The sequence below is a fragment of the Syngnathoides biaculeatus genome, chromosome 23 (assembly GCF_019802595.1).
Source record: "Syngnathoides biaculeatus isolate LvHL_M chromosome 23, ASM1980259v1, whole genome shotgun sequence".
Taxonomy (NCBI): Eukaryota; Metazoa; Chordata; class Actinopteri; order Syngnathiformes; family Syngnathidae; genus Syngnathoides; species Syngnathoides biaculeatus.
In genome coordinates this window covers 20,962,094-20,987,297 of record NC_084662.1, presented here as the reverse complement: position 1 = coordinate 20,987,297, position 25,204 = coordinate 20,962,094, and the positions used below count along the sequence as shown (strand labels likewise).

The 25,204-nt window shown below is 39.5% G+C and overlaps 4 protein-coding genes across 4 annotated transcripts in view; 3 read left to right on the top strand and 1 right to left on the bottom strand.

The window, feature by feature from the left end:
• LOC133496996 (uncharacterized) overlaps positions 1-25,204 on the bottom strand; it is a gene marked incomplete at its 3' end in the record, with an annotated part of 37,441 nt that overhangs the window by 8,991 nt on the left and 3,246 nt on the right. Inside the window, exons 2-7 of the mRNA XM_061813133.1 lie at positions 24,249-24,325; positions 3,247-3,334; positions 1,587-1,696; positions 1,171-1,222; positions 854-1,036; positions 615-773 (exon numbers count right to left, since the gene is read on the bottom strand). Coding sequence (XP_061669117.1) covers positions 615-773; positions 854-1,036; positions 1,171-1,222; positions 1,587-1,691 — 499 coding nt within the window. The remainder of the gene's footprint in view (positions 1-614; positions 774-853; positions 1,037-1,170; positions 1,223-1,586; positions 1,697-3,246; positions 3,335-24,248; positions 24,326-25,204) is intronic.
• Positions 7,013-7,993, top strand: LOC133496995 (trace amine-associated receptor 1-like). The gene has a single exon (XM_061813132.1). The coding sequence runs from the start codon at positions 7,013-7,015 to the stop codon at positions 7,991-7,993; it is 981 nt and encodes a 326-aa protein (XP_061669116.1).
• On the top strand, positions 14,957-15,934 carry LOC133496993 (trace amine-associated receptor 1-like). Its single transcript, XM_061813131.1, has one exon. The coding sequence runs from the start codon at positions 14,957-14,959 to the stop codon at positions 15,932-15,934; it is 978 nt and encodes a 325-aa protein (XP_061669115.1).
• LOC133496422 (trace amine-associated receptor 1-like) lies at positions 23,765-24,977 on the top strand. The gene has a single exon (XM_061811998.1). The coding sequence runs from the start codon at positions 24,000-24,002 to the stop codon at positions 24,975-24,977; it is 978 nt and encodes a 325-aa protein (XP_061667982.1). The 5' UTR covers positions 23,765-23,999.

Sequence of the window (25,204 nt, the reverse complement as noted above, 5' to 3'; positions counted from 1 at the left end):
CTATATGTGCCCTGCGATTGCCTGGCAAACAGTTGAAGGTGTACCCTGCATCATGCCTGTTGACAGTTGAGATTGACTCCAGCACTCCTACAACCCTTGCGAGGATAAGTGGCTAAGAAAATGGATGGATGCTAATGTGGAGAGATTTCTCCTCAGTCCCTGAAACCTTTGGTGATTTTATGGACCATAAATGCTGAAACTATATTGTGAAATATTCTTTACAGCTGGACTATTTACTCATGCAGTTGTTAAAAAGGTCACGAAACTCACCCTGTCCTTGCTTTTGCACGACTGAGCCTTTGGAGAATTCTCATTTTAGACCTAATCATGACACTCACCTGTTTCCAATTAACCTGTTCAACATGTGCCTGGGTGTTATTTCCAGCACCCCTCAACACACCCCCCTCCCATCCCATCCCAGCTATTTTGCCACACGTTGCAGGCATCAAATTCAAAATGAGAATATTTGCAAAACAAGAAAACAATCACGTTCATCAGTTTGTCTTGGTCATGTGTTCAATTGAATCTAATTTGAAAAGGTTCTGTTTTAATTACATTTTAAGCAACATCCCAGCTTCATTGGAATTGGAGGTTTTACTAAGAGTTACACTTACTTGGTTCACAGAAATGTCCAGGTGGAAGTCCATTAATGCAGTTGCAGGTTTGTGTGCTGGCATTGCTGCATGCACCAATTGTGTTACAAATGTCCTTTGACCATAAGAACTGATCCTCACAATAACACTGATATCCTCCAGTAGAGTTTTGGTAGCAGGCTGAAGAATGGACGTGACAGCATTCACTAATAAGTTAACTAAAATCTTAACGTTTATCAATGTAAGACCAAAACTCTCACCTGTAGTCAAATTTAAGCTTGCCACCATTAAATCATCTGTGATCTTGAAAGGTAAGATGAAATTTTTCACAGCATCCCTCAGTAGATCAATGAACCCTGTTGGCTCGATGTCTATTGTTAGCGTGTCCAATGAGAAGACACTGTCCACTGATATTGTAGAACAATTTGCTGCAAAACAATTTTCTGTGGGCATGAAGTGAAATCGGTCACAAATTATGAAAACGAAAAAAAAGTTTCAGTTTCAGGACATGTTTTTGGCACCACATTAATTGGTAAATGCTCCACTACCACACCCAGTTCATTAAAATGTGCCTCACCATTTCTTTTCTCTCTGACATGATTCTGGAAAAATGTTCGATATGTCACATCCTGAAAAATATGAAAAGGTGCTTAAGTCACATAAATTGCCAATTTGAAGTTGTTTCGAGTTTGATATAGTAACAATGGCAGAAAACAACATGAATCAATAGGTCACAACACTTTCATGAGCTATTCAAAAACATGTCCAAATAGTGCTGTTTTGTAGCGAAAAGTAAACAATTTTGAATGCAATGAATGCATGGCTAATGCTTTTCTCTTCACTAAAAAAGTATGAAAAATAAAAATAAAGGATGGGTGGGAGTAACAACCACAAGCTTCTCCATCATTCTGAAATCCTCATTCCATGAGCATAGGCCATTTGTGAATTAAGAATAATTCCTTATTTTTTTGTTACATTGTTGTAAATGCTTACTTGGAATACCAATTCTGTTGACTGAGAGTAGCCCGTATTCTCCCACAAGATGCATGCAGCCAGAAGGGGTAGAATGATGAATCTGACTGCCTTTGGTAATATCATCCCCACTGTAGAGAAAAATTAAAATCATAATTTAATAAAATGAAATTTACCAGTACAGAAAATGTAATCCTAATTAATTATGATGTGCTGTAATTCAAATGAGAGTAGATTCAAGTGTGTTTTTTTTTTTTTTTTGTCTTTTCGGTGAGGGAAATAGTACTGTCAATGAACGAAGCAAACACACATATTGTTGAGGTACGGACAATAAATCATTCATTCAAAAATGTTTTTAAGGAAACCAGCAAACTCATAAAAACTATACTTTGTTTGATTTTTAACTCACCCCAAAAGTATGACGGATATGTGCCCATTCTTCGTAACTTAAACTTCAGACAAATTGCTCCAGTACCTTGTGTGTTTTTACACACTTGGCCAATAAATCTGATTCTGATTCTACTTCCAGATAATCTTTAAGAGACATTCAATTGGCTGGCTCAGATCGTCAGCGAGGGAAAATGCTCAAATTTAGTGTGTGTGTAGCCCACATCAGTGTGGACTGTGTGTGGTTTTTGGTAAAAGATGTTCCTGGTGCTTTTCCCTCCTGCATTCTAGGTACAAGAAGTAGATGGATCTCCATCATGCCTTTAAAACATGAAAAACATGCCTTGAAACATTTACTACTCTGGATCTCTGTCACATTTATTATTTTTAATTTCCAACACCTGGGAAAGTTCTTTGGGAAAGGCCTGCACCAACATGCACGGAAATATATGGTTTAAACGAATTGTGTCATAATTGACAATGCATAATTCCTTGCTATGACTTCCGCAAAGTCAGTTGTTAGATCGTTCAGATCCACTATTGATTTGCTGAAAGGAAAATGGGTCATAATATTTTTTGTTGGCATTTCAAAATGTTTACATGAATGTGAAATCACTCCCTGCTGCCTCTTATTTTTCACTGCTTTGTTTCTAAAAGCTGCTAATGAGCAGCGCAATTTGTCCTTTATGTGTGCTGAATTTTTTTCTAGTTGCACCTTGTTAACAGATCAGCATTCAGATCTGTTTACATGCACACATTATGAACAGTTTAGTCCGCAATCACCCAGCAGTTTATTTCATTGCAGGAGAAAATCGGAGTACCTGGAGAAAACCCAAGAAGATGATGGCGAGTGCCAGGATTCAAACCCCAGACCTCAGAACTGTGAGGCAGACATGCTAAACACTATTTCACAGACGTTAGTTGTTTATTTGTATTTGTAGCATAGGTAGAGTAGAAAATTGATTTTGTTGATTCAAAATGTTTAAGGAAATGCTCAAACAGGGCAATAAAGAATTGGGAATGCTGTCAGACAGAACAAGGTTCGAAAGAAGACAGAGAAACAGAGAACAGAGGAAAAAACAGAATAACTACAAAATAAAACAGTATTAAGATTACTTTAACCTTACATAGGAGTTGAGGTCTACAGTATCAACAGTACAAAGTAGTGCTAGACACTGTGAGTAAGGTACATAGCGAATAAGACGAGACAGGATGAGACGACAGTAATGGATAAGGGTAAAGACCCAGACATTGCTAGCCTTGCGCTAACATGAAAAAGAACAAAAATATTTACCTTTTGTCTGGTTTTCATTGATGAAACCAACTTATTTTACGAAATGTCCGAAGAAATGTGCGAAGTAGCTATCCATCAACTTCATTTCCTGGAATGAGAGTTTGAGACACACCAGTCTGACAGGTTCTGTTGCTCAACACAGAAATAATTACAATCATTTAGTGCTCATGTCATCTGTATTCAAATTTGAACTGAGAGTTTCCTTGTTTATTGTGTTTAAGGCCACTCACAGACCACAAAACAATTAAGGAGACTCTCACTTCCTCCCTTTCGTTGAGCATTTCTCTATCCATGTCCCAATCCTTTTTCTGAGCCGCTTATCCTCACAAGGGTCGCGGGAGTGTTGGAGCCTACCCCACCTATCAACGGGCAGGAGGCAGGGTACACCCTGAACTGGTTGCCAGCCAATAGCACCATTTCTCCATTCCTCATGAAAGAAAATATCTTTATCTTACTCATTAGTATCTCTCAAGGGAAAATTCATACAGTATTTCCCTATTTACATTCATATTGTATATTTTTAGGTTGCACAGCACACGCAGAGAGGCACTCAAGAATTGAATAGCATACATCCACCTTGTCTGCTATGAGTTTTGGCAGACATTTTTTCAAGGGGGAAACTTAAACTGAACCATGGGGAAAATGGACATTGTCAACAAATTGTCCATCAACTGCTGGGACCAGCGAATGTGAACTACTACCGGAAATGTACACTCAATATGAAACAATTCTACAATCCTACACTGCTGCAAACGAATCCTAAAGTATTAAACACATGACGTCAATCAAAAGCAAGAATTATTTATCAACTCTGTAGTCAATCAATTATAATGCAATCTCCTTCACGGTGGAGATTCACTGAGGCATTCATTGAATTTAACTCCCAATCCTATGATGACGGTGTAAAAACAATGCAATCTGCCCTTTGAATTCAATTCTTTAATAAAATGTACCGCAGGAGTTCTTTGCTGTTGATCCCAACGGTTTTATTTTAGTGGCATATAGACAGCCTATGCATGTACAAAGTGAAAACTTTCAAGCTCTGGGAATTTACATAGAATCACAACTGCCACCAGTGTGGGCACGGGCTTTTAGATTAGGTTTTGTGTTTTTCATGACAGGTGATAAACAACTAAACACCCTGATAGTAAGTGAGTAAACAATAAATACTAAAGATTGTTGAGAGGGCTCCTCTCAAAATGGAAATGTTTATTCTAAATTTGCTCAAGTCATTGTTTGGATCATTAAGTGGCTGTGTGTCAGTTCTGCTCTATTAGTTCAGGAAAACAAAAAACAATGAAGCCCCAGGTGGAAGAAGTGAGATGCTGGTGTGATTGTCTTTGTCCAAGTGTGTATGTACAGGTGTTTTCATCACAAAGCCACCCAAGGGACTGACAGCCACACCACACGTAATTCACACCTTTAATTGGGGGTTGTTTCATCACATCTAATTGGAGACCTGATTATATTGTAATTGGTGACAACTTTGATGTGATTTTTGATAGAAAGATTAAAGTTGGGATGCATTTTCAGGCATAACATAGCATGCCAACATACAAAATAACAGAAATACTGAAATACTTTAGGTAGTGTGCAATAGCATGGTACGGTCGGATTTTAAATGAAGTCATTCATTCGTTACTCTTTATCATTGTTAAACCACATGTAATGTAAATGACAATCTAAACATTGAGAATCCTACAGGCCACTTCGTGCTTTGTTTGTAAAATGTACCACAGAAATCATTTTTAGATGCTACAACCATAACTTGTATCAAATAGCCATAATGGTGGATTACTTAAGGTGCAATTGATATATATTAAGGATCTGAAAAATGTTGCCTATTCAACAGTTTTCACAAGCAATGGAACTATCCATCCATCTACTTTTCAAGTTGCTTATCCTCACAAGGGCCGCGGGAGTGCAGGAGCCTATCCCACCTAATTTCGGTCCAGCTCCAAATTCCCAATGGGCTGATTTCCAAGTGCCCAGTTCTGATTTATTGTCTGATGCAGCCATTCTCTGTATCGCTTTTTCTCATTAAGGTTGATTTAGTTTAAAAAGTGGTTTATACCCCCGGACTAGTCAGCAGTCAACTGCAAGGTACATATACCTACAATAAAGACAAACAACCATTAACAGCACATTCACACGCGGTTTAGAACCGACAATAAAGCTGACATGTATGTTTTTGTAACATCGGAGGAAGCCCAAGCAATTACGGGGAGAAAATGGAAACGCCACACAGGAGGCCCTGAGCCAAGAATCAAAAACAAAACCTTTCGACTGCGGGGCAAAGATGCGAGCCACCAATGATTTTAATTTCAATTTTACATTATATAGGAAGCCACTGCAGTACACTTGATGATATCTCACACCACTAAAACTTACCACGGAACACTGGGACTCACTCTACTATGCTACAACAACTCTATAAAAAGAAGTCCAGTCAGCCACCTCCTGCTGGCAAGATGTTGTTGACAAACACATACTATGAACACCCAAAAAAAGCTTCCGAGCTCTCAAAAGGTAATTCAAAAATCGCCCCCCCCCCCCCCCAAAAAAAAAAAGACCAGATAAGGATCTTTTAGGACTTTTGAACCTACAAAAGAATGTTGAATTTCTCTTACGGTTTACGTACAGTATGTGCATATGGACAGTAGTTGAGGGATTTGTTTCCACACTAAATGGCTTTTAGTCTTCCACTTTAGAGACGGTGACCACAAACTCGCTTAAACTCATCATCGCAACTTTAGAGGGTCCTTATTATTATCATCCATAACCTCAGTACTATGGTTTTCCTTAACTGATACACATCCCTTGCTACACACACATACACAGAGATCCTTGGTAAAATCTTCCAAAATTTAAAATTATTGTTCTAATTATGATTCAAGGTGTTTTCATCCATCCATTTTCTTCGCCGCTTATCCTCACAAAGGTCGCGGTGAGTGTTGGAGCCTATCCCGGCTGTCAACGGGCAGGAGCCGTGCTACACCCTGAACTGGTTGACAGCCAATCGCAGGGCACATTGAGACAAAAAGACACACTTACAATCACACCTAGGCCCAATTTCGAGTGTCCAATTAATGTTGCATGTTTTTGGAATGTGGGTGGAAACCGGAGTGCCCGGAGGAAACTGAGGCAGGCACGGGGAGAACAGGCAAACTCCACACAGGCGGGTCTGGGATTGACCTCAGAACTGTGAGGCCAACGCTTTACCAACTGATCCACTGTGCCGCCATCAAGATGTTTTCTTGATTTTTATTTTATCATTGAGAGTCATTATTTGTCATTCATACAACAGGGGAACACAATCCTAATCCACTGTTGCATTGTACATTTACAAGAGAGGCAATAAAAGTCTGACTCAGTTTGCACAACCTAAATATGATATTTTATTTTAAATAACTAAGATTCCACTGAACTATCAGGATGAAATTAGGAGTTCACATTTGTCTGTATCTGAATGAAACCATTTGAATTAATATAGTCGTAACAAGTTTGTCCATTACTCTTTACGGTTAGGGTTGTACGGTTGTCTCATGAAAAATGTATTAGTCCTCGCAGCCAATTGGTCAGCTGGAGATTTAATGAGGTTTTAAAATACGAAGAAGTCAGAGGCCACTACGGATCACTGCATCGTGTCCTAAGTAGCAGGTGAGATTTGTATAACTAGATGGAATACTTTGTTTTTGCTGTTTTTGATTTTTTTTAAATAACATTGAATGAAATTACGATTATTATTTTTTTTTTTTGCAGAAACATGGCGAATGCCAACAAGACTGTAGCTATCAGTGACATCCATCCTTGTTATCAAATAGATAATTTATCTTATGTACTGACAAATAGCCCTTCTTTCACGTGTGTTTCTTTGTACATATTTCTCGCATTATTGTCTGTGGTCACAATATGTGGCAACTTTCTTGTAATAATAACCATCCTTTACTTCAAACAGCTCCAAAATCCGACCAACTACCTCATTCTCTCGCTGGCTGTGGCTGATGTGCTTGTGGGTCTCATAGTCTTTCCCCTCAGCATGGCTTTCTCACTGAGCTCCTGTATCTATCACGAGGATCTGTTCTGCAAAATACGAGGCAGTTTTGACATATCGCTCTCCACATGCTCTATTTTAAACCTCTGCTGCATTTCCATTGACAGATATTATGCAGTGTGTCAGCCTCTGACATACAGGGCTAAAATGAATCACTGTGTTGTTGTGATCATGATATTGATCAACTGGGGCGTTTCGGCTCTGATTGCAATTGGTGTCATGATTGCAGGATTACAGAGTGAAGATTGTGAAGAAAGGTGTTTAATTGATCTTCTCATGGAAAACACTATTGGGCCTATTTTATCTTTTTACTTACCGGTCGTCATAATACTCTGTATCTATCTGAAGATTTTGCTTGTCGCGTTGAGACACGCGCACAGCATTCACGTCTCAACAAAGCCCGGAGTGACTGTCAGTAAGATTGAGAGAAAAGCCACTAAAACTGTAGCAAGCGTACTTGGAGTGTTTCTGATTTGTTGGACTCCTTTCTTTCTTTGTATAACTTTTCTGCCTTTTAGCGACGTTTTCGTGCCGGTTCCAGTCATAGAAATGCTTAACTGGCTGACACTGTCCAACTCAATGCTTAATCCATTCATCTATGCTTTCTTTTACAGCTGGTTCAGGTCTGGCTTCAAGATGATTATATCAGGGAAAATATTCCAGGGTGATTATACTAATTCAGCATTGCTTTGATTTGCTGTCCATCTGTGTAGTAGATATATTGTAATTGTTTTATGTGTGTTCTACACGTTGTTTTAATTGAGAATGAAGTGAGTGGATTTAGACTCCGGTGCCTGTGAGACATGTTTCTCAAATGATTTACTCCTTTCTTGTTCTAGGATGGTTGTTTCTTTTGCATTCAATTTATTTGGCCCACTCCTCCACATAGATCTTTTAGGAAAAGTCAGGTTTCTGGGCTGTCACTGAGAAACACGGAGTTTCAGCTCCCTCCAAAGATTTTCTGTTGGGTTTATGTCGAGAGACTGGCTTGGCCATGCCACAACCTTAATATGCTTCTTACAGAGCCACTCCTTGGTTTTCCTGACTGTGTGCTTCGGGTCATTGTCATGTTGAAAGACCCAGCCACGACCCATCTTCAATGCTCTGACTGAGGGAAAGAGGTTGTTCCCCAAAATCTCACAATACCTGGCCGGGGTCATCCTCTCCTTAATACAGTGTAGTCGTCTTGTCCCATGTGCAGAAAAACACCCCCAAAACATGATGCTACCACCCCCATGCTTCACAGTAGGGATGGTGTTTTTGGGATGGAACTCATCATTGGTCTCCCTCCATACACGGTAAGTAAAATTACGACTAAATAGTTCTATTTTGGTCTCATCTGACCACAAAACATTCTCCCATGACTCCTCTGTATCATCCAAATGGTCATTGGCAAACTTAAGACGGGCCTTGACATGTGCTGGTTTAAGCAGGGGAACCTTCTGTGCCATGCATGATTTGAAACCATGACTCTTAGTGTATTACCACTTAGAAAAGATTTTAAAGTTCTGCTACTGGTCTATAAATCACTAAATGATTTAGGTCCTGAATACATGAAAGAAATGCTTCCAGAATACAAACTCAGTAGAGCTCTGAGATTGACTGACTCAGGTCAAATCGTGGTGCGCAGAGTCCATAGAAAACATGGTGCAGCATTGAGGTATTATGCTGCTCACAAATGGAATAAGTTGCCAACAGAGGTGAGGTCAGCCCCAAGTGTGAATGTTTTTAAATCCAGGTTGAAAACTCTTCTTTTTTTCTCATGCTTTTTACAACATATTCAGTTTTTGCTCATATTACTTGCACTATATGCGGTTGTAATTGTCTTTTTTAAATATTGTGTTTGTCATTTTTATTGTTTTTATCCCATTTTAAATGTTTTATCTCTTTGTTTTCAAATGCTTTTAATCATGAAAAGCACATTGTGTTACCTCGTGTATGAAATGCGCTATACAAATAAATTTGCTTTGCTTTGTTTTACCAAGAGTCACCTTGGAAACGGTGTTCCCAGCTCTTTTCACATCATTGACCAAGTCCTGTCGTGTAGTCCTGGGCTGATTCCTCACCTTTCTAAGGATCATTGAGACCCCACAATGTGATATCTTGCATGAGGCTCCACTCCAATTGAGATTGACTGTCATGTTTCGCGTCTTACATTTTCTAATGATTGCTGCAACAGTGGACCTTTTTTCACCAAACTGCTTGGCAATTTCTCTTTCACCCTTTCCAGTCATGTGGAGTTGTACAATTTTGTCTCTGGTGTGTTTGGACTGTTGGAATCATACATAGTGATTTCTGGACTTTTCCTTTTAGATTATCTCTCTCACAGTGGACATGCACCTGCAATGAAAATTTCAGACTCCTCCATGACTTCTAAGTGTGAGAACCTGCAATATAGCAGGGTATTCAAATACTTATTTTCTCCACTGTAACTACTAGTCTATTGTTAGAACATCCATCCATCCATTTTCTGATCCGCTTATCTTCCCAAGGGTCACAGGAGTGCTTCATCAACATAGCGTTGTAAACATCTTGCTGAAAAAAAATCAGCTGAGTTCATGCTGGAAAAAAAAAAATCACAAAGTTTGGATTTTTTTTTATAATTATTCCATTATTTAATAACTAATCATGTCCTCATTAAAAATAAACAATATATATATATTCATGGTTAATTCTTTTTTACTGGGCGGCACAATAGTGCACCTGTAGAGTGTTGACCTCACAGTTCTGAGGACCAGGTTCAAATCCCAGCCTCGACTATGTGGAGTTTTCTTGATCCCTGTGCCTGCGTGGGTTTTCTCCAGGCACTCCGGTTACCTCCCACATCCCAAAACATACATTAATTGGAAATTCTAAATTTCCCTTATGTGTGATTGTGAATGCAAATGCTTGGTTGTCTCTATGTGCCCCACGATTGGCTGGCAACCAGTTCAGTGTGTACCCCTCTTCCTGCCCGATGACAGCTGGGATAGGTTACAGGACTCCTGTGACCCTCATGAGGATAAGCAGCTCAAAAAATGGATGGATGTTTTACTGTACTTTGATGTAGATTTATAGGGATGCAACAAACTCAATCTTTTCATTTCAATCAAATAATTCCATTTGATTGTGTATGATTTGCTCCTACTTATTCTTTCAAACTTGAATGGGAAGGAAGGACCCTGGTAGGAAAAAAAGTTCAAACTTATTCTGGTAATGTTAAAGTCATTCGTGTTTGTTAACATTTTACTGTTCTTCACCAGATGTAATTTTCAGCCAGATAGTTCAGTCATTCAGTTATCAATTAAATATTCATGTACTTAATTTAATGACAACAATTACAAAATTCACAATAAACAAAATAATAATAATACAGCAACGGCCCCAAACCGTTTTCATTGAACTCACAACAGCCATGATAGATGTGTGATCCACTAAGGACAGAGGAAAGATGAAAGGGCAGCAAACATGTGTCCTTTGGCTCAGAATAATTTTGATAAACAAGGACAGCACATGGCATCAAAACCAGCTCAGCAGAACATTGTTAAAACAAATTTACAGTCATCATTCTCATCATCATCATCATCATCTATCATACAATACAGAATACTGTATGTATAATCATAAATCCAATTAGGGAACCATCAATTATTCCCAGAATTTCAATATTTGAATATATTCCCATGAAAAGTGAGTGTCTACATCAATCAATCAATTATAATATTGTCACAAGCAAGGATAAGACCACCAGGCAAGGATATGGTTTAGAATGGAGGTTTAGTCCAGGCAGAGGCTAGTACATGAGAAGGCTTTCCAAAAAGGCGACAGTAGAGAAACATCCATCCATTTTCTGAGCCACTTATCGTCATGAAGCTTGTGGGAGTCCAGGAGCCTATTCCAGCTATCATCAGAAAGGAGGTAGTATACACCCTGAACTGGTTGCCAACCAATCATGGGGCACATGGAGACAGCCACCAGTTGCTGCCACAATCAAATCTTGACGCAATTTAGAGTCTCCAATGATTGCATGTTTTTTTTTAAACATGGCAGGAAACTGGAGTGCGCAGAGAAAACCCACACAGGCACGGGGGAGGGCAGGCAAACTCCACACAGCTGGGGCCAAGATTTGAACCCCGGTTCTCAGAACTGTGAGGCCAAGGCTCTGCAGCTGCTCCAACCGAGTACAAAAAGGTGGTGAAAAAACAAGGTCCAAAATATATTAAATGAGGGTCGTATTACTTCAAGGCAAAAACATGGTACATGACGAAACGAGACTTGACTACAAGGCACGAGAATGTTGAGTCGTGGCAACGAAGCCCATATTCTCAATACAAGAAGCCCATGTCTCATGCAAAGAACTGACAACTAATGACAAGACAGACGAGACTTAAATGCATTACATAGTTAACATCAAAGAGGCGTGCGTGAGGAGCCTGCTGCCAGGAACATACACGCGCCAGGCAGTGGCATGACCACACCCCTGACATTTTTGTGCAACCAAACTCAAACAATGGTTGAAAACCCCATTTCACTTGATTTCCCAGAGGAAGGCACAGAGATCCCCATCCAAGTCAGTCCGGTGCCCACTACGATTACTGCTATTTCTTCATCAGATAAAGATAAATCCGAGAAATCAGCGCTGGACATAATGGTGTCCAATGTAATCGAGTGATTGGAACGGCACGTAACACGTCACATTCGCCTACATAGCTATCCAACGGCACATCTCACCACTGTTCTGCTACCCTCATACATGTCCTGTACTATTCTAACATATTTCTCCGGCACACCAGACTCGCGGATACAGTACCACAGTTCCTCTTTTGGTACTCTGTCATGGGCATCTGGGGAACTCTTTCTAGGCATGAACTCATACTGTTGCTCACAGATACTTACTTCTGTTCTGAGTCTAACCTTGACTACTCTTTCCCATAACTTCACTGTCTGGCTCATCATCTTTACTCCTCTGTAGTTTCCACAGTTCTGAACATCGCCTTTGTTCTTAAAAATGGGGACTAGCACACTTTTCCTCCATTTTCTGGCCTCTTTTCTCCCGGCACTGTTCTATTGAATAAGTTGGTCAAAAACTCCATAGCCACCTCACCAAATTGCTTCCATACCTCTTGTGGTATATCATCGGAACCAACTGTCTTTCCATTTTTTATTCTGTTCAGTGACTTTCTACCTTCTCCCTTACTAATCAATGCCACTTCCCGGTCATTCACGCTTGCCTCTTCTACTCTACATTCTCTCCCATTTTCTTCATTCATTAACTTAGTACTCTTTCCATCTACTCAGCACACTACTGGCATCAGTCAACATATTTCCATCGCTATCCTTAATGACCTTTACTTGCTGCACATCCTTCCCTCATACCCTCAATTTAAAATGTCATCCTCATCACGTGATCTGATAGTCTTTTCACCTCCAAGACATTGTTAGCCAGCTCTTCTTTTAAAACAACCCCTACTCCATTTCTCTTCCCATCTACTCCATGGTAAAATAATTTAAACCCTGCTCCCAAGTTTCTAGCCTTACTCCCTTTCCACTTGCTCTCTTGGATGCACAATACATCAACCTTACTCCTAATCATCATGTCAACTAACTCCTTAGCGTTTCCTGTCATAGTCCCAACATTCAAAGTCCCTACACACAGCTGTGGGGTCTGTGCATTCCTCTTCTTCTTCTGCCAACGAAGCCGCTTTCCTGCTCTCTTTTACCTTCAACCTACATTATCTGAATTTCTACCGACGCCTTGCAGATTAACAGTGCCGGGGGTGGGCATTTTTAGCCTAGGCCAGGACCTATCTGTTATGGAATTCGTTTGATGAATGCTCATATATGTTTGGGTCTGTGCATTTATCCGGGCTTGGGACTGGGTTATAGGTTGGGCAATACCCTGTTCACCATCGGGCTGCAGATAGTCGGTTGCCAGCAATGTCAGGGCTCCAAAGAATATATCTATTTGAGTTGAAAATAGCATATACTGTATTATCTGTCATTCCAGAATCCAGAATAACCTCCTGACAGACAGACTTCTGTTTATGTATGTGATGGGGCTTTTACCATAATCACCTGTGTTTGGGAACCCAAAAATCTGGATGCAATGGATGGATCACCAGAGCAGGTGTGGGGAACCTATAGTAGAAATTCATTGTGGAAACGCTTTTGAAAAAGATACCCAAAAAGAAAAAAAAGATGAGGAGTACTGCAGTTCTCACCAAGAACAGCCAGAGAAATTCACTTTTGTGGAAGAATGTTCTGTTATGTCTAATATGTAATGACAAAATTGCAATGATGAAATCCTCAAATATAAAAAACTACTTCGACACACACCATACTGTGGCGTGTAAGATTTGGGAAGCTTACGTCAAAATATCCTGCGGGGAACAGCAGGAAGAAAGCATGTCAAGAGCTACTGTCCAGAGTCCAAGCTCGTCACAAGCAACTCCGTGTTCGGACACAACAAGGTGACTCGAATTCAGATAGCTTTACTGTTTTTTTGGCAGTTGTGAGAAACAGAAAGTCATTCACAGATGGGGATTTTGCCAAAATAGTCATGCTAGATGTTGCAAATGAAATTTTTTGGCAACTTCTCATATAAAGACAAGATCATCAAAAGAATAAAAGACACGCCTCTATCAGCAAGCATTGTTGGCGAGGCAACATAAGTTGGGAGAAATGGAAAAAAAATAAACCTGAAGACTAGTTGGTTGTGAAAACTTGGAACACACTTCCCATCAAATACCTCACATTGCGATGTGTGAGTATTGCTGTACTGACAATGTTTGGTTCTATCTATCCATGTGAGAACTATTTCTCACATTTACAAAACATTCAGACCGGCCTACGTTCACGAATAACGAATGGAAGTCTCAACGGCTGCATGAAATTTAATCTAATGACGTATGAAACAGACTATAATGCCATCAGCAAAACCATGCAACACCAAAAGTTGCATTAATTGTAAGAAGTACGTTTGTTATCATTGGTTCGCAACAGCATTGTTGTTTAAAAGAATTCAGAGGCTTATTGTACACTAAAAGTGTTGGCCTTACATCAAATGAGCAAATACACTTAAGTTTTTAAAATATTGTATCCCTCTTTTGGAATTACATTTTTTTAACATTTGGTATTTATGGCTCTCTCAGCCAAAAAGGTTCCCGACCCCTGCACTAGAGTATGCCTTAGATTTCCCACAGTGGGATATGATAAATAGATGAAGCGTTGTAATGAATGTGAGCATCCATACATAATGGTACAGCGTGTGCTCCTTAAAACGTGACGTTTGCCTTTTTCCAAAGCAGCATTTGTGCTTTTAGACATTATTGAAAGAAACTATCCATAAACTCAAAGTAGAGAAAAATGTTGAATTAAAATATGAGAGAGGTTTCTAGAGACCTCGAAACAGCCCTATGAGGTCATAAAAAACCTTGCGCTGTGATTGGATAAAACATCTGCCTTAACATGATAATGATGGAGGGATTCAAATTCGGTGCGCCCATGAGTGAGGGAAATCCTGATGCACCTACTAACTCGGTAACTTTATTTGCTTTCAAGAACGTTGATGTTGTATATGTGCAAATTGAACTGTATGCTTACTGTGTAATGTTTTTCATCAAAAACTATTTTTAATTAAACATTTATTCACAGGAATCCAGAAGAGTGGAATCGGAGATGGCTGGCATTTTTAGTTACTTACATCCTTGCTATGTATTAGTTAATACATCTTACACAATTACTAGTAATCCTTCTAAAATATGTATTGCCCTTTATGTTTTTCTTAGTTTATTATCTATTTGTACAATATGTGGAAACCTCCTTGTAATAATCACTATTATTTACTTCAAACAGCTCCACACCCCAACAAACTACCTTATTCTGTCTTTAGCTGTAGCCGATTTGTTTGTCGGAATTTTGGTATTTCCTTTCAGTATGGCCTTCACTGTCTTCTCCTGTTGGCATCATGAAGGCCTGTTTTGTAAAATACGAGGTAGTTTCGATGTCGCACTGAGCACAGCTTCAATTTTAAACCTCTGTTGTATTTCCATTGACAGATACTATGCAGTGTGCCACCCTCTGACATACAAAAGTAAAATCAATGTTCATGTTATTGGCATCATGATCTTGGTAAGTTGGGGTGTTTCTGTACTAATAGGAATTGGAATTACAGTCGCAGGATTTAACCAAGGGAAATGTGAAGACAGATGTTTAATTGATGCACTCATTTCAACCACTCTAGGATGTATATTTGCCTTTTATATCCCAGTTATCATTATGCTTAGTATCTACTTGAGGATTTTCCTTGTTGCACAGAGACAAGTACGCAGCATCCAGAGCACAACATGTCAGAGTACAATGTCAGGAGCAACTGTCAGTAAGATGGAGACAAAAGCTACCAAAACTTTAGCTATTGTTATGGGAATTTTTATTTTATGTTGGACACCATACTTCATTTGTATCATCTTTCAGCCTTTAACGTTTGCTGTTACTCCCATCGCTGTGATTGAAACACTAAATTGGCTGACGCTTTCTAATTCAATGCTTAATCCCTTGATTTATGCTTTCTTTTATAGCTGGTTCAGAGCAGCTTTTCGATTGATCATTACTGGGAAAATATTTCAAGGCGATTTTACTAAGACAAAACTGTTTTGAATGTTTTCATAGTTATTTGTATATTTTTGGAATGCTGAGTGAATGTTTAAATGGGAAGAAAGAGGTTTAATGGATGCGCTTATTTTGAGCACTCTGGCATCTACAATTGCATTTTATATCCCAGTACTGTCAATAGGATGGAGACAGTAGTCACCAAAATTCTGGCTGCTATTATGGAAGTTTTTATTTTATGTTGGACATCATACTTAATTTGTATCAGCTTTCAGCTGCCCGCTGTTGAAGAAACCCCCTGCATCTTCTCGTTGGGTCGATATGGAGTGAGACAGAAGGCAGAGGGTGAGAGAGAAAAGATATCTTCTGCAGCAGGAATAAGGAAGAAAATGTATACTAGCTGATGGGAAAGGTTAGTCAAATACAATTTGCGTGTCTGTAAATGTGATTTATTTTTTAATGTGGAATCCGTTTTTTGTTGGAATGTATATTTTCACTTAAATCGACTGGAGAACTGAAACCTTACAGTTTTATTTTCATGTCAGAACCCTTTTTTTCTGTTTGTTTGCAAAGGGCAATTGCTCAATATTGTACTTTGTCTTCATTATACTCAATGTAACGTAATGTTTCAAGAGAAAATTCAAGTTGGCAGTATCAAATATTTGAGGAAAGTGGCAAGAAAAGATGCCAAAACGCTTCTTATATGAATGTTCCTGCATGTGAGTCCTTGTCTTTTTTTCAACCTTTGTTTCACTGTCCTTTGTTAGGTGCTGCTATCGAAGCCTTATTTCGAGTGTGCTTTGAAAATAAATGACGAATAGAAACATATTCAGATTTGTATGTATGTATACATGTTATGATAAATACTTTTTATGTTGCGTACCCTGTAGAATAAATGTAATTTTTTTAGCAAAATAAAGTAATGTGTTGTCTGTATACTGTTTTTAAATCCCATATTTAAGTGTAGAAAAACCTTAAAAAGACAGTAAAGTTTCTGTTTTGTTTCTAAATACATAAAATGTTTAAAACATATTCAGATTTGTATGTATGTGTCATGATCCTGCCGCTGCAGCGCGAGCTGTGCGGGTGCCCGCGTGGGTGCACACCTGCGTCTCGTGCGGGCTGATTAGGCCGTGTATTTATATCACCCCGATAACGAGTGGTGGCCGCCAGTTCGTTGAGCTTCATGTCCCGTTCGAGTGCTCCGGTATCCCTGACCGACAACCCGTGTGTACCGACCTTTGCCTGTTCTCCGACCAACCTTGTAAGCCTGACTCCTTTGATACTTCTGCCTGCTTTGCTCGTTCTCCTGTGTACCGACTCCTGCCTGCCCGCTCACCTGCTCTCTTCGCCCGACGTCCCAACTACCGCTGCTGCTCCGGACTGCCTGCTCGATCCCCGACCTCGGCATATAATAAACGTTTCTCCTTGAACTACCTTCCATCGTCCTAGTCCTGCATTTGGGTCCTACTCTCGCTCCAATGGGACGTGACAGAATGTATGCATGATATGATAAATCCTTTTTATCTTCTGTACCCTGGAGAATAAATATGATTTTTTTGGAGCAAAATAACAAAGTAATGTCTTCTCTAAATACTGCTTTTAAAATATAATTAAGTGTAGAAAAACCTTAAAAGGACAGTAAAGTTTCTGTGTTTTGTTTCTAAATTCATAAGATATTTAAAACTGGTTAAAACGTGCTAAGACTGAGAAGTATTTAGTCCTGAATTGTTTGTTTGAAGGATTAAATTCAAGGCTGGCCCCACTACATATTTTGCAAAATGTGTATAGTATCTCCAGATATAAAGAGAAATCTATCAAACTTATGTCATTAGGGTCTTTTAATTGGAGGTCAAAAGTCATTTAATTTAACAAAAAGAATCTTAAATATCGTAAAAGTAAAACAAACAAAAATAGACAAAACCATGCTCATCAATACTGCCATCTGTCCTTAATATTTAGTTGGATAATCTCTGGCTGCATAAAGAGCCTCCAAGTATAATCTTTTCTCAGGTGAGATTTACTCCCACTCTTCCTTTGCAGTTTGTTCAAGCCCTTGGACTGTCATGGGAAGAACAAGGGATAGGACCCAAAATGCACAACTCCAATCCTATGGACAGTTCAAAAAGGGAATTTTAATCACAGTCAGAGGTCGGTACACAGGCAGGCATCTCAAAAAGGCAATAGTATCCTAAAACGTGAGACAAACTCAAAGGTCAATAATCAAAGCAGGGGTTAGGTTTACTATGTGTCAGTACATGGAAACAAGGAACACTGAACAACAAGGTACAATGAACTGGCAACAAGACAGAATAAGACACAAAGTTTAAATGCATGGTGGAATTAAGGGAGAGAAGGTACAGGTGGTGGTGGTGGTGGGGCGTGGGCTGCTCTCAGGAGCAGGTGGGTACAAGACAGGGGGATGACTGCCCCAATGGCCAGCACCAGACAGCCCCTGACTTGAAGGCTTCGTTAGCAGTTTCTGCTCTGGTTCTCTACCGCTGGCCTCGGTGGCACAGGCTGGTAACAGCACCCCCTCTGCATCCTTATCTATCACCCTGTCATCATTTGCTCCTGACATTCTCTCATCATCTTTTTCTACTACTTCTTCTCTTCCGAGGACTACGGAGCCTCCCACATGCGAGTTTAGCATTTCTGAGGACCATCCTCGGGCGCCTCGAGTGACTTAACAACAACGACAATAGCCACCTCACCGAATAGATGGGGGCCCACGTTGACGAACCGGGGGGCCTGGAAGGTAGAACCAAAGGGTACACCTGGGCAGGCTTGACGAGGCTGATGTGAAATGCTGGGTGGACCCGCATCGTCCCTGAGAGCCTCTGCTTCATGGTGACAGGGTTGAGGATTTTTGTGATGGCGAAGACCCCAACGAACCTGAGAGTAAGATTCCGTAAGTCCACCCAACGTGGAAGATGCTTGGTGAAGAGCCAAACTTTCTGACTCACTTTGTAGTTCGGGGCCAGTCAGGCGTAGTCTTGTAAGACCAACCTTGGTGTTGCAATATTTGACAGGCTCGGTCGGTAGGTCCTCCTGAAGTAACTCAACAAGGTCAATGCAGAAGGAACCATGGACTCGGGAGTTACGGCAGGAAACAGAGACGGTTGGTAACCACGCACAATATGTAAAAGGTGACTGACCAGTGGATGCTGAAGGGAGAGAATTGTGTGAGAACTCAACTCAAACCAGCTTCTGATTCCAGGAGTGTGGTTCCTGAGAAGTGAGAAATCGAAGCCCATTTCCAGGTCCTGGTTCAGCCTCTCTGTCTGTTCAATAGTTTCACTATGAAACCTACATGATAGACTGACGGTAGCCCCTGCTAAACACCAAAACTCCTTCCATAATCTTGAAACAAGTTGGGGGCCCCTATGTGATACTATGTTTTGGGGAAAAACATGAAACTTGAACACATGGTTTGTCATCAACTCGGCAGTTTCTTTTGCTGAGGGAAGTTTCAGCATTGCAATGAAATGTGCCATCTTAAAGAACCAACTACACGAACATCCTTAGTGCCCAACATGCTACCAGCATGCTTTGTGGCACTAAGGATGTGAATTGCGTTTAAAATGTATGTTTTGTGTCAGTCATTTCTCAAGTCATTGTATTATTTGTTTTATTATTTGCTAGTTATTCTATTCTGTTTGCTGTGGTGTGATGATTTTAGTTTCAATATGACACCGTTAGTCTCAACGACATGTTAACTAATGACTTGCTTACATGTGACAATTTGTGGGGAGTGTGGGGTTGTTCTTTTTTACAAAATTAAAGTGCAATTCTTCTTCACTGCCTTGTGACTCCAACCATGTGGTAGCATACATGTTACCTATGTAAACAGTATTTGATTGCACTTTATTCAAGTTGTCACATTTACAGACAGGAACTTGGTGTGTGTATAAGGGGTTACATCCATTTTGGAGAAAAATTAAGACTTTTACAGTGAAAAAAAATAAGTATTTGAACACCCTGCTATATTTCAAGTCCTCCCATTTAGAAATCCTGAAGGGGTCTGAAATTTTCATCGTAGGTGCATGTCCACTGTGAGAGAGATAATCTAAAAAGAAAAATCCAGAAATCACAATGTATCATTTTTTAAAGATTTATTTGTGTGATACAGCTGCAAATAAGTATTTGAACACCTGGTTATCAGATAGAATTCTGACCCTCAAAGACCTGTTAGTCCGCCTTTAAAAGTCAGTAAGTAATGGTTTGAAATCAGGCATGGCACGGAAGGTTCCCCTGCTTAAACCAGCACATGTCAAGGCCCGTTTTAAGTTTGCTAATGATCATTTGGCTGATACAGAGGAGTCATGGAAGAAGGTTTTGTGGTCAGATGAGACCAAAATGGAACGTTTTGGTCACAATTCCACTAACCGTGTTTGGAGGAAGATGAATGAGCATATTAAGGTTCTGGCGTGGCCTAGCCATTCTCCAGACCTAAACCCAAGAACACCATCCCTACCCGTGAAGCATGGGGGTGGTGGCATCATGCTTTGGGGGTGTTTTTCTGCACATGGGACAGGACGACTGCACTGTATTAAGGAGAGGATGACCGCGGCCATGTAATGTGAGATTATTATATAATTATTAACAACCTCTTTCCCTCAGTCAGAGCACTGAAGATAGGTTGTGGCTGGGTCTTTCAACATCACAATGACCTGAATCACACAGCCAGGAAAACCAAGGAGTGGCTCCGTGAGAAGCATATCAAGGTTGTGGCATGGCCAAGCCAGTCTCCAGACCTAAACCCAATAGAAAATCTTTGGAGGGAGCTGAAACTCCGTGTTTCTCAGTGATAGCCCATAAACCTGTCTGATCTCGAGAAGATCTGTGTGGAGGAGTGGGCCAAAATCCCTCGTGCAGTGTGTGCAAACCTGGTGAAAAACCTCCGTAATTGCAAACAAAGGTTACTGTTCCTAATGTTAACATTGGTTTTCTCAGGTGTTCAAATACTTATTTGCGGCTGTATCACACAAATAAATCGTTTAAAAAAATCATATGTTGTGATTTCTGGATTTTTTTTTTTAGATGATCTCTCTCACAGTGGACATGCACCTGCGATGAAAATTTTAGACCACTCCATGAGGATAAGTGGTGCAGAAAAATGATGGACAGAGAATAAATAAATAGGCGAGAAGCAATACCTTTCGATCCAAAATTAATACAGGAATACATATATAACATCATACCATTTTAGATTTAGTCGGGCGTCAATATTGGTGGTATTGCATTGAGAAATGGACAAGCAATGTTGGTTTCAGTTGGGAGGACATTGTTAGAAAGTCAGGATTTACAGGAGCATGCATAACCTACTTGTGAGCAGGATAGGCTTTCGTGGTGACTGAGAGAGCATTTCTCTTAACCGGCTCGTTGAAACTGATTGATCAGGCTTTTCCCTGATCTGTCGGAAAGTCGACTTTCTCAGGTTTCCATGCTACCAGCTTGCTGGAATACCCCTCCTGTATCCCACCCCCCACCCCCACCCCCATCTATTACTTCTGGTGACAATACAAGTAAAACCTGTCAGCACACATTAGCCTTGTGCCTATTACTGCAAGTGTCTGTCCCTTTTGTAGCAACCAGTTATTTCCTTGTTCTTTTTAATGCCGTGTTCCCAATGTGATTAATAGATTTTATTTAGTTTCCTGGTTGCATTACAGTCATTTTTGCAGCCTGTCACAATTGGCGTCTCAGCAATGTTGCTACAGCTTTGCTGTCATACTCACCAGTTGAGCCTCACCCTCGTCATTGTCTTTTTCGTTCCGGCTTCGTTTCTTCTCTCATGCCTCACTTTAGTTAAGAAATAGTTTCGTATATAAGGGTTAGTTACACTTTCATATTCTTTTATAAGACACGTTATAAATGTTTGGCCTGTAAAAAAATCCAACTTAAAAAATATTATTTCTGAGAAATTGCAAACGGGATAATCAAATACAATTACTTTTATTATGGACAAAATGGGGACGCTGTTCTCTTTTTCACAAATATGGACCCAAATACACATTAAGAAATGTTGTTTCATGTTCTTATGCAACACCATTTTATCCAAGAAATAATTTCCATCCATTTATTTTCCATACAACTAGTCCTTACTTTGACATATAAGTACTTCACAGGACAACCGAGCCTCCCTTCACAATGCTGGGCATGATGCCCAGGTCAAATGCCTAAAATGTCTTTTCTTCCCTGTAATCTTCACATTACAAAAGCAAATGTGACAACTACTTTGGAAGTAATGAGTCCATAACATAATGTGTGGAAATAATTCTGACAATCTGGCACATGTGGCATATCTACTCATGGTTTACTCACTCAATGGATAGGTTTCCAATGATGTCACCACCACCCTTAGACCAATCGGATAAATTAACGACAGACAAAAACTTCACGTTTCACCCATCACCTGTGTTCTCTGACCTCTATGACACACAAGATGGCGTAATTGGAAACCTATCCATTGTTACACTAATATAGCTTGTTAATACCAATTGCAGGCCAAGCATCATATGATTGTTAATGGTACACATGTTACATAAACATGCACGATGAATATCATTGTCCCCTACTGGTATTGATAAGGGAATTTATTATAAATATGCCAAATGATTCCAAGGAATCGTTAGTGATGGAATAAAATCTCCACAGGAACTGGTTTTGGATTCCTATTCCTCCCAACATGACAACAGGAAGTTAAGCAGATGACACTGGAGTCATAGGAGTAACACAGAAAACACAAAATGCCAACATCCGCTTCATCTCATTGCACTCACCGGATAAACAATCGGAATATAGGACGTGCAGTCACCATATAAACAAAACTACAGGAAATACAATAATGCATACTGTTTAACGAACCGTAATACCACACAATTTAAAAATTCTGACTGGATACATTTTATAGGTCCTAAAATTGGACTGGGTTCAGAATGTCTTCTCCCATTTTGACTTCCAGGCCTGATTTGCACGTGTTAAGTCAGCAGCATGACAGTAGATAGTAAGCAACTTGGATGGTTGGCACTTATTAATCTAGTTAATATTGGGTCTGTGCAGTTCATACATCCACCTCACGGTTTTGAGGCTATACACCTTAGTATGTGGAGTTTCAGTGTTCTCCGGGTGGTTGCCTTGGTTTTAACTGGGCACTCCAGTTTTCCCGAAACTTATTAGGTCAACTCTAAATTCTCAGGTGTGAATGCATTTTGCTGATTATTTCTCTGTGATTGGCTGGTGACATGTCCGGGGTGTACCTCGCCTCTTCCCTGAAGTAAGCTTGAAAAGGGTGTAACCTGCCTGCAACAATAATGGGGTCACCGCTTTATTTGAATTATGGAGACAAAGGCATAAAAATTATCTGGTTAAATGTTAACGATCTGTCAAACAAACTCAACAGGAATTTAGGAATTGTTTTGCGCAATGTCCAGTAAGGTCCCACAAAAACTGTCCTTTCTGGTTAAGGCTTTATCCGTTTTGCATTATCTGATGTAACAGCCTAACCAGACATAAAAGAACCCGTAGGTTGATTCTCTTCCCTAAAAAAAGTTCAGCAACATAACTAAGCACATACTATACATTCCATGCGCAGACATGCACTAAAAGAAGCAATCCAAGGACCACAACAGAGAGAACAATGACCTATGACATTAAATTATTAGATTGTTTATTTTTATTCTAGTGTCAGCAGTTGTAAACGTGTTGTTTTTGTGAAACAATAAAAACAGAAGTGTGTGAGTCATCCATCATGCGTCATCTGAATTTGCATTATGTTTACATCTGATTGGCAGACCACGGTCTGTTTACATTATATTGATGAGATGTAGGTTTTAAAAAGCCACTGCAGATGACATTCTGAGTTTGGGCAGGCACCACTGATTAAAGAACTACTGCTCGTATATACAAAATTTAAATAATCTTATTATTAGGTTAAAAAGAAATACAAAACAAGTCTAAGTGATATAAGGTACTATTTTAATCACGTATTTATTTGATCAATGTTATGTTCATGAGTTATCCTAGTGTTTCATTTAAGCTAAAATCCACTTGAATGGAATTCGGTTTTAAATGCTAACATTGTCGATCATTATTGCAGAAATCCTGAAGCATGAAACCGGAATTGATCCACAACGGGACTGATGGTGTTAATGTCATGCATCCTTGCTTTGAGTCATCCGATTTATTTTTAATGTTTCCGAGTGACCCTTCTGTAATCTGTATCTTAGTATATAGTGTCCTTGCTTTTTTGTCTATTGCTACAATATGTGGAAATCTTCTTGTAATTACTTCTGTTGTATACTTCAAACAGCTTCACACCCCTACTAACTATTTTATTCTGTCTTTGTCTTTGGCTGACCTCCTCGTTGGTGTTTTAGTCTTTCCTTTCAGTATGGCTTTGACTGTGACCTCATGTCTTCATCAGGAGAATTTGATCTGTAAAATACGAGATGTTTTTGACGTGTCATTGTGCACTTCATCAATTCTGAATCTATGTTGCATTTCCATTGACAGATATTATGCTGTGTGTCAGCCTTTAACATATAAATCGAAAATAACCGATCAAGTGGCGCTGACTATGATTATAGTGTGCTGGGGTGTTGCTGTTATGATTGGACTCAGTATTGTAATAGGCGGATTCAACCAAGGGACATGTGAGGAAATGTGCTCTGTTACTGTTATTTTATCAAACATAATGGGACCTGTTTTGTCTTTTTACCTACCCGCAGTTGTAATGAGCTGCATCTACTTGAAGATTTTCTTTGTAGCTCAAAGGCAGGTGAACAGCATCCAGAGCTCAAAGTCGTTAAGTAAGGTGGAGAGGAAAGCCACCAAAACTCTGGCAATTGTTATGGGAGTGTTTTTATTATTCATGTCTCCTTACTTTTTTTGTGTAGTCTTTCAGCCACTCTTCTCTGACCCCGTATCAATTCCTGTGATTGAAACTTTGAACTGGCTCACATTATCTAATTCAATGCTAAATCCATTTATTTATGCTTTCTTTTACAACTGGTTCCGATCAGCTTTTAAAATGATTATAACTGGAAAAATATATCAAGGGGATTTTGGTGATTCAAAATTGATTTGATGTTTCTGATGCTTGTAATATGAAATGTACAGTAGACTGCATCATATTATAAAATGTTTTGTCATTTGTGATGACTGCATGTCATCATGTAATTTCATATTAGCTCGTTCTATTTTCTATATTCAATATATGCAATGATTCCACTCTGAAGTACTATAAATTACAACAACGTATTTTCCAAATGTATTGATTTTTTTCAATTGTTACATTTTGAATTTCAGAACACA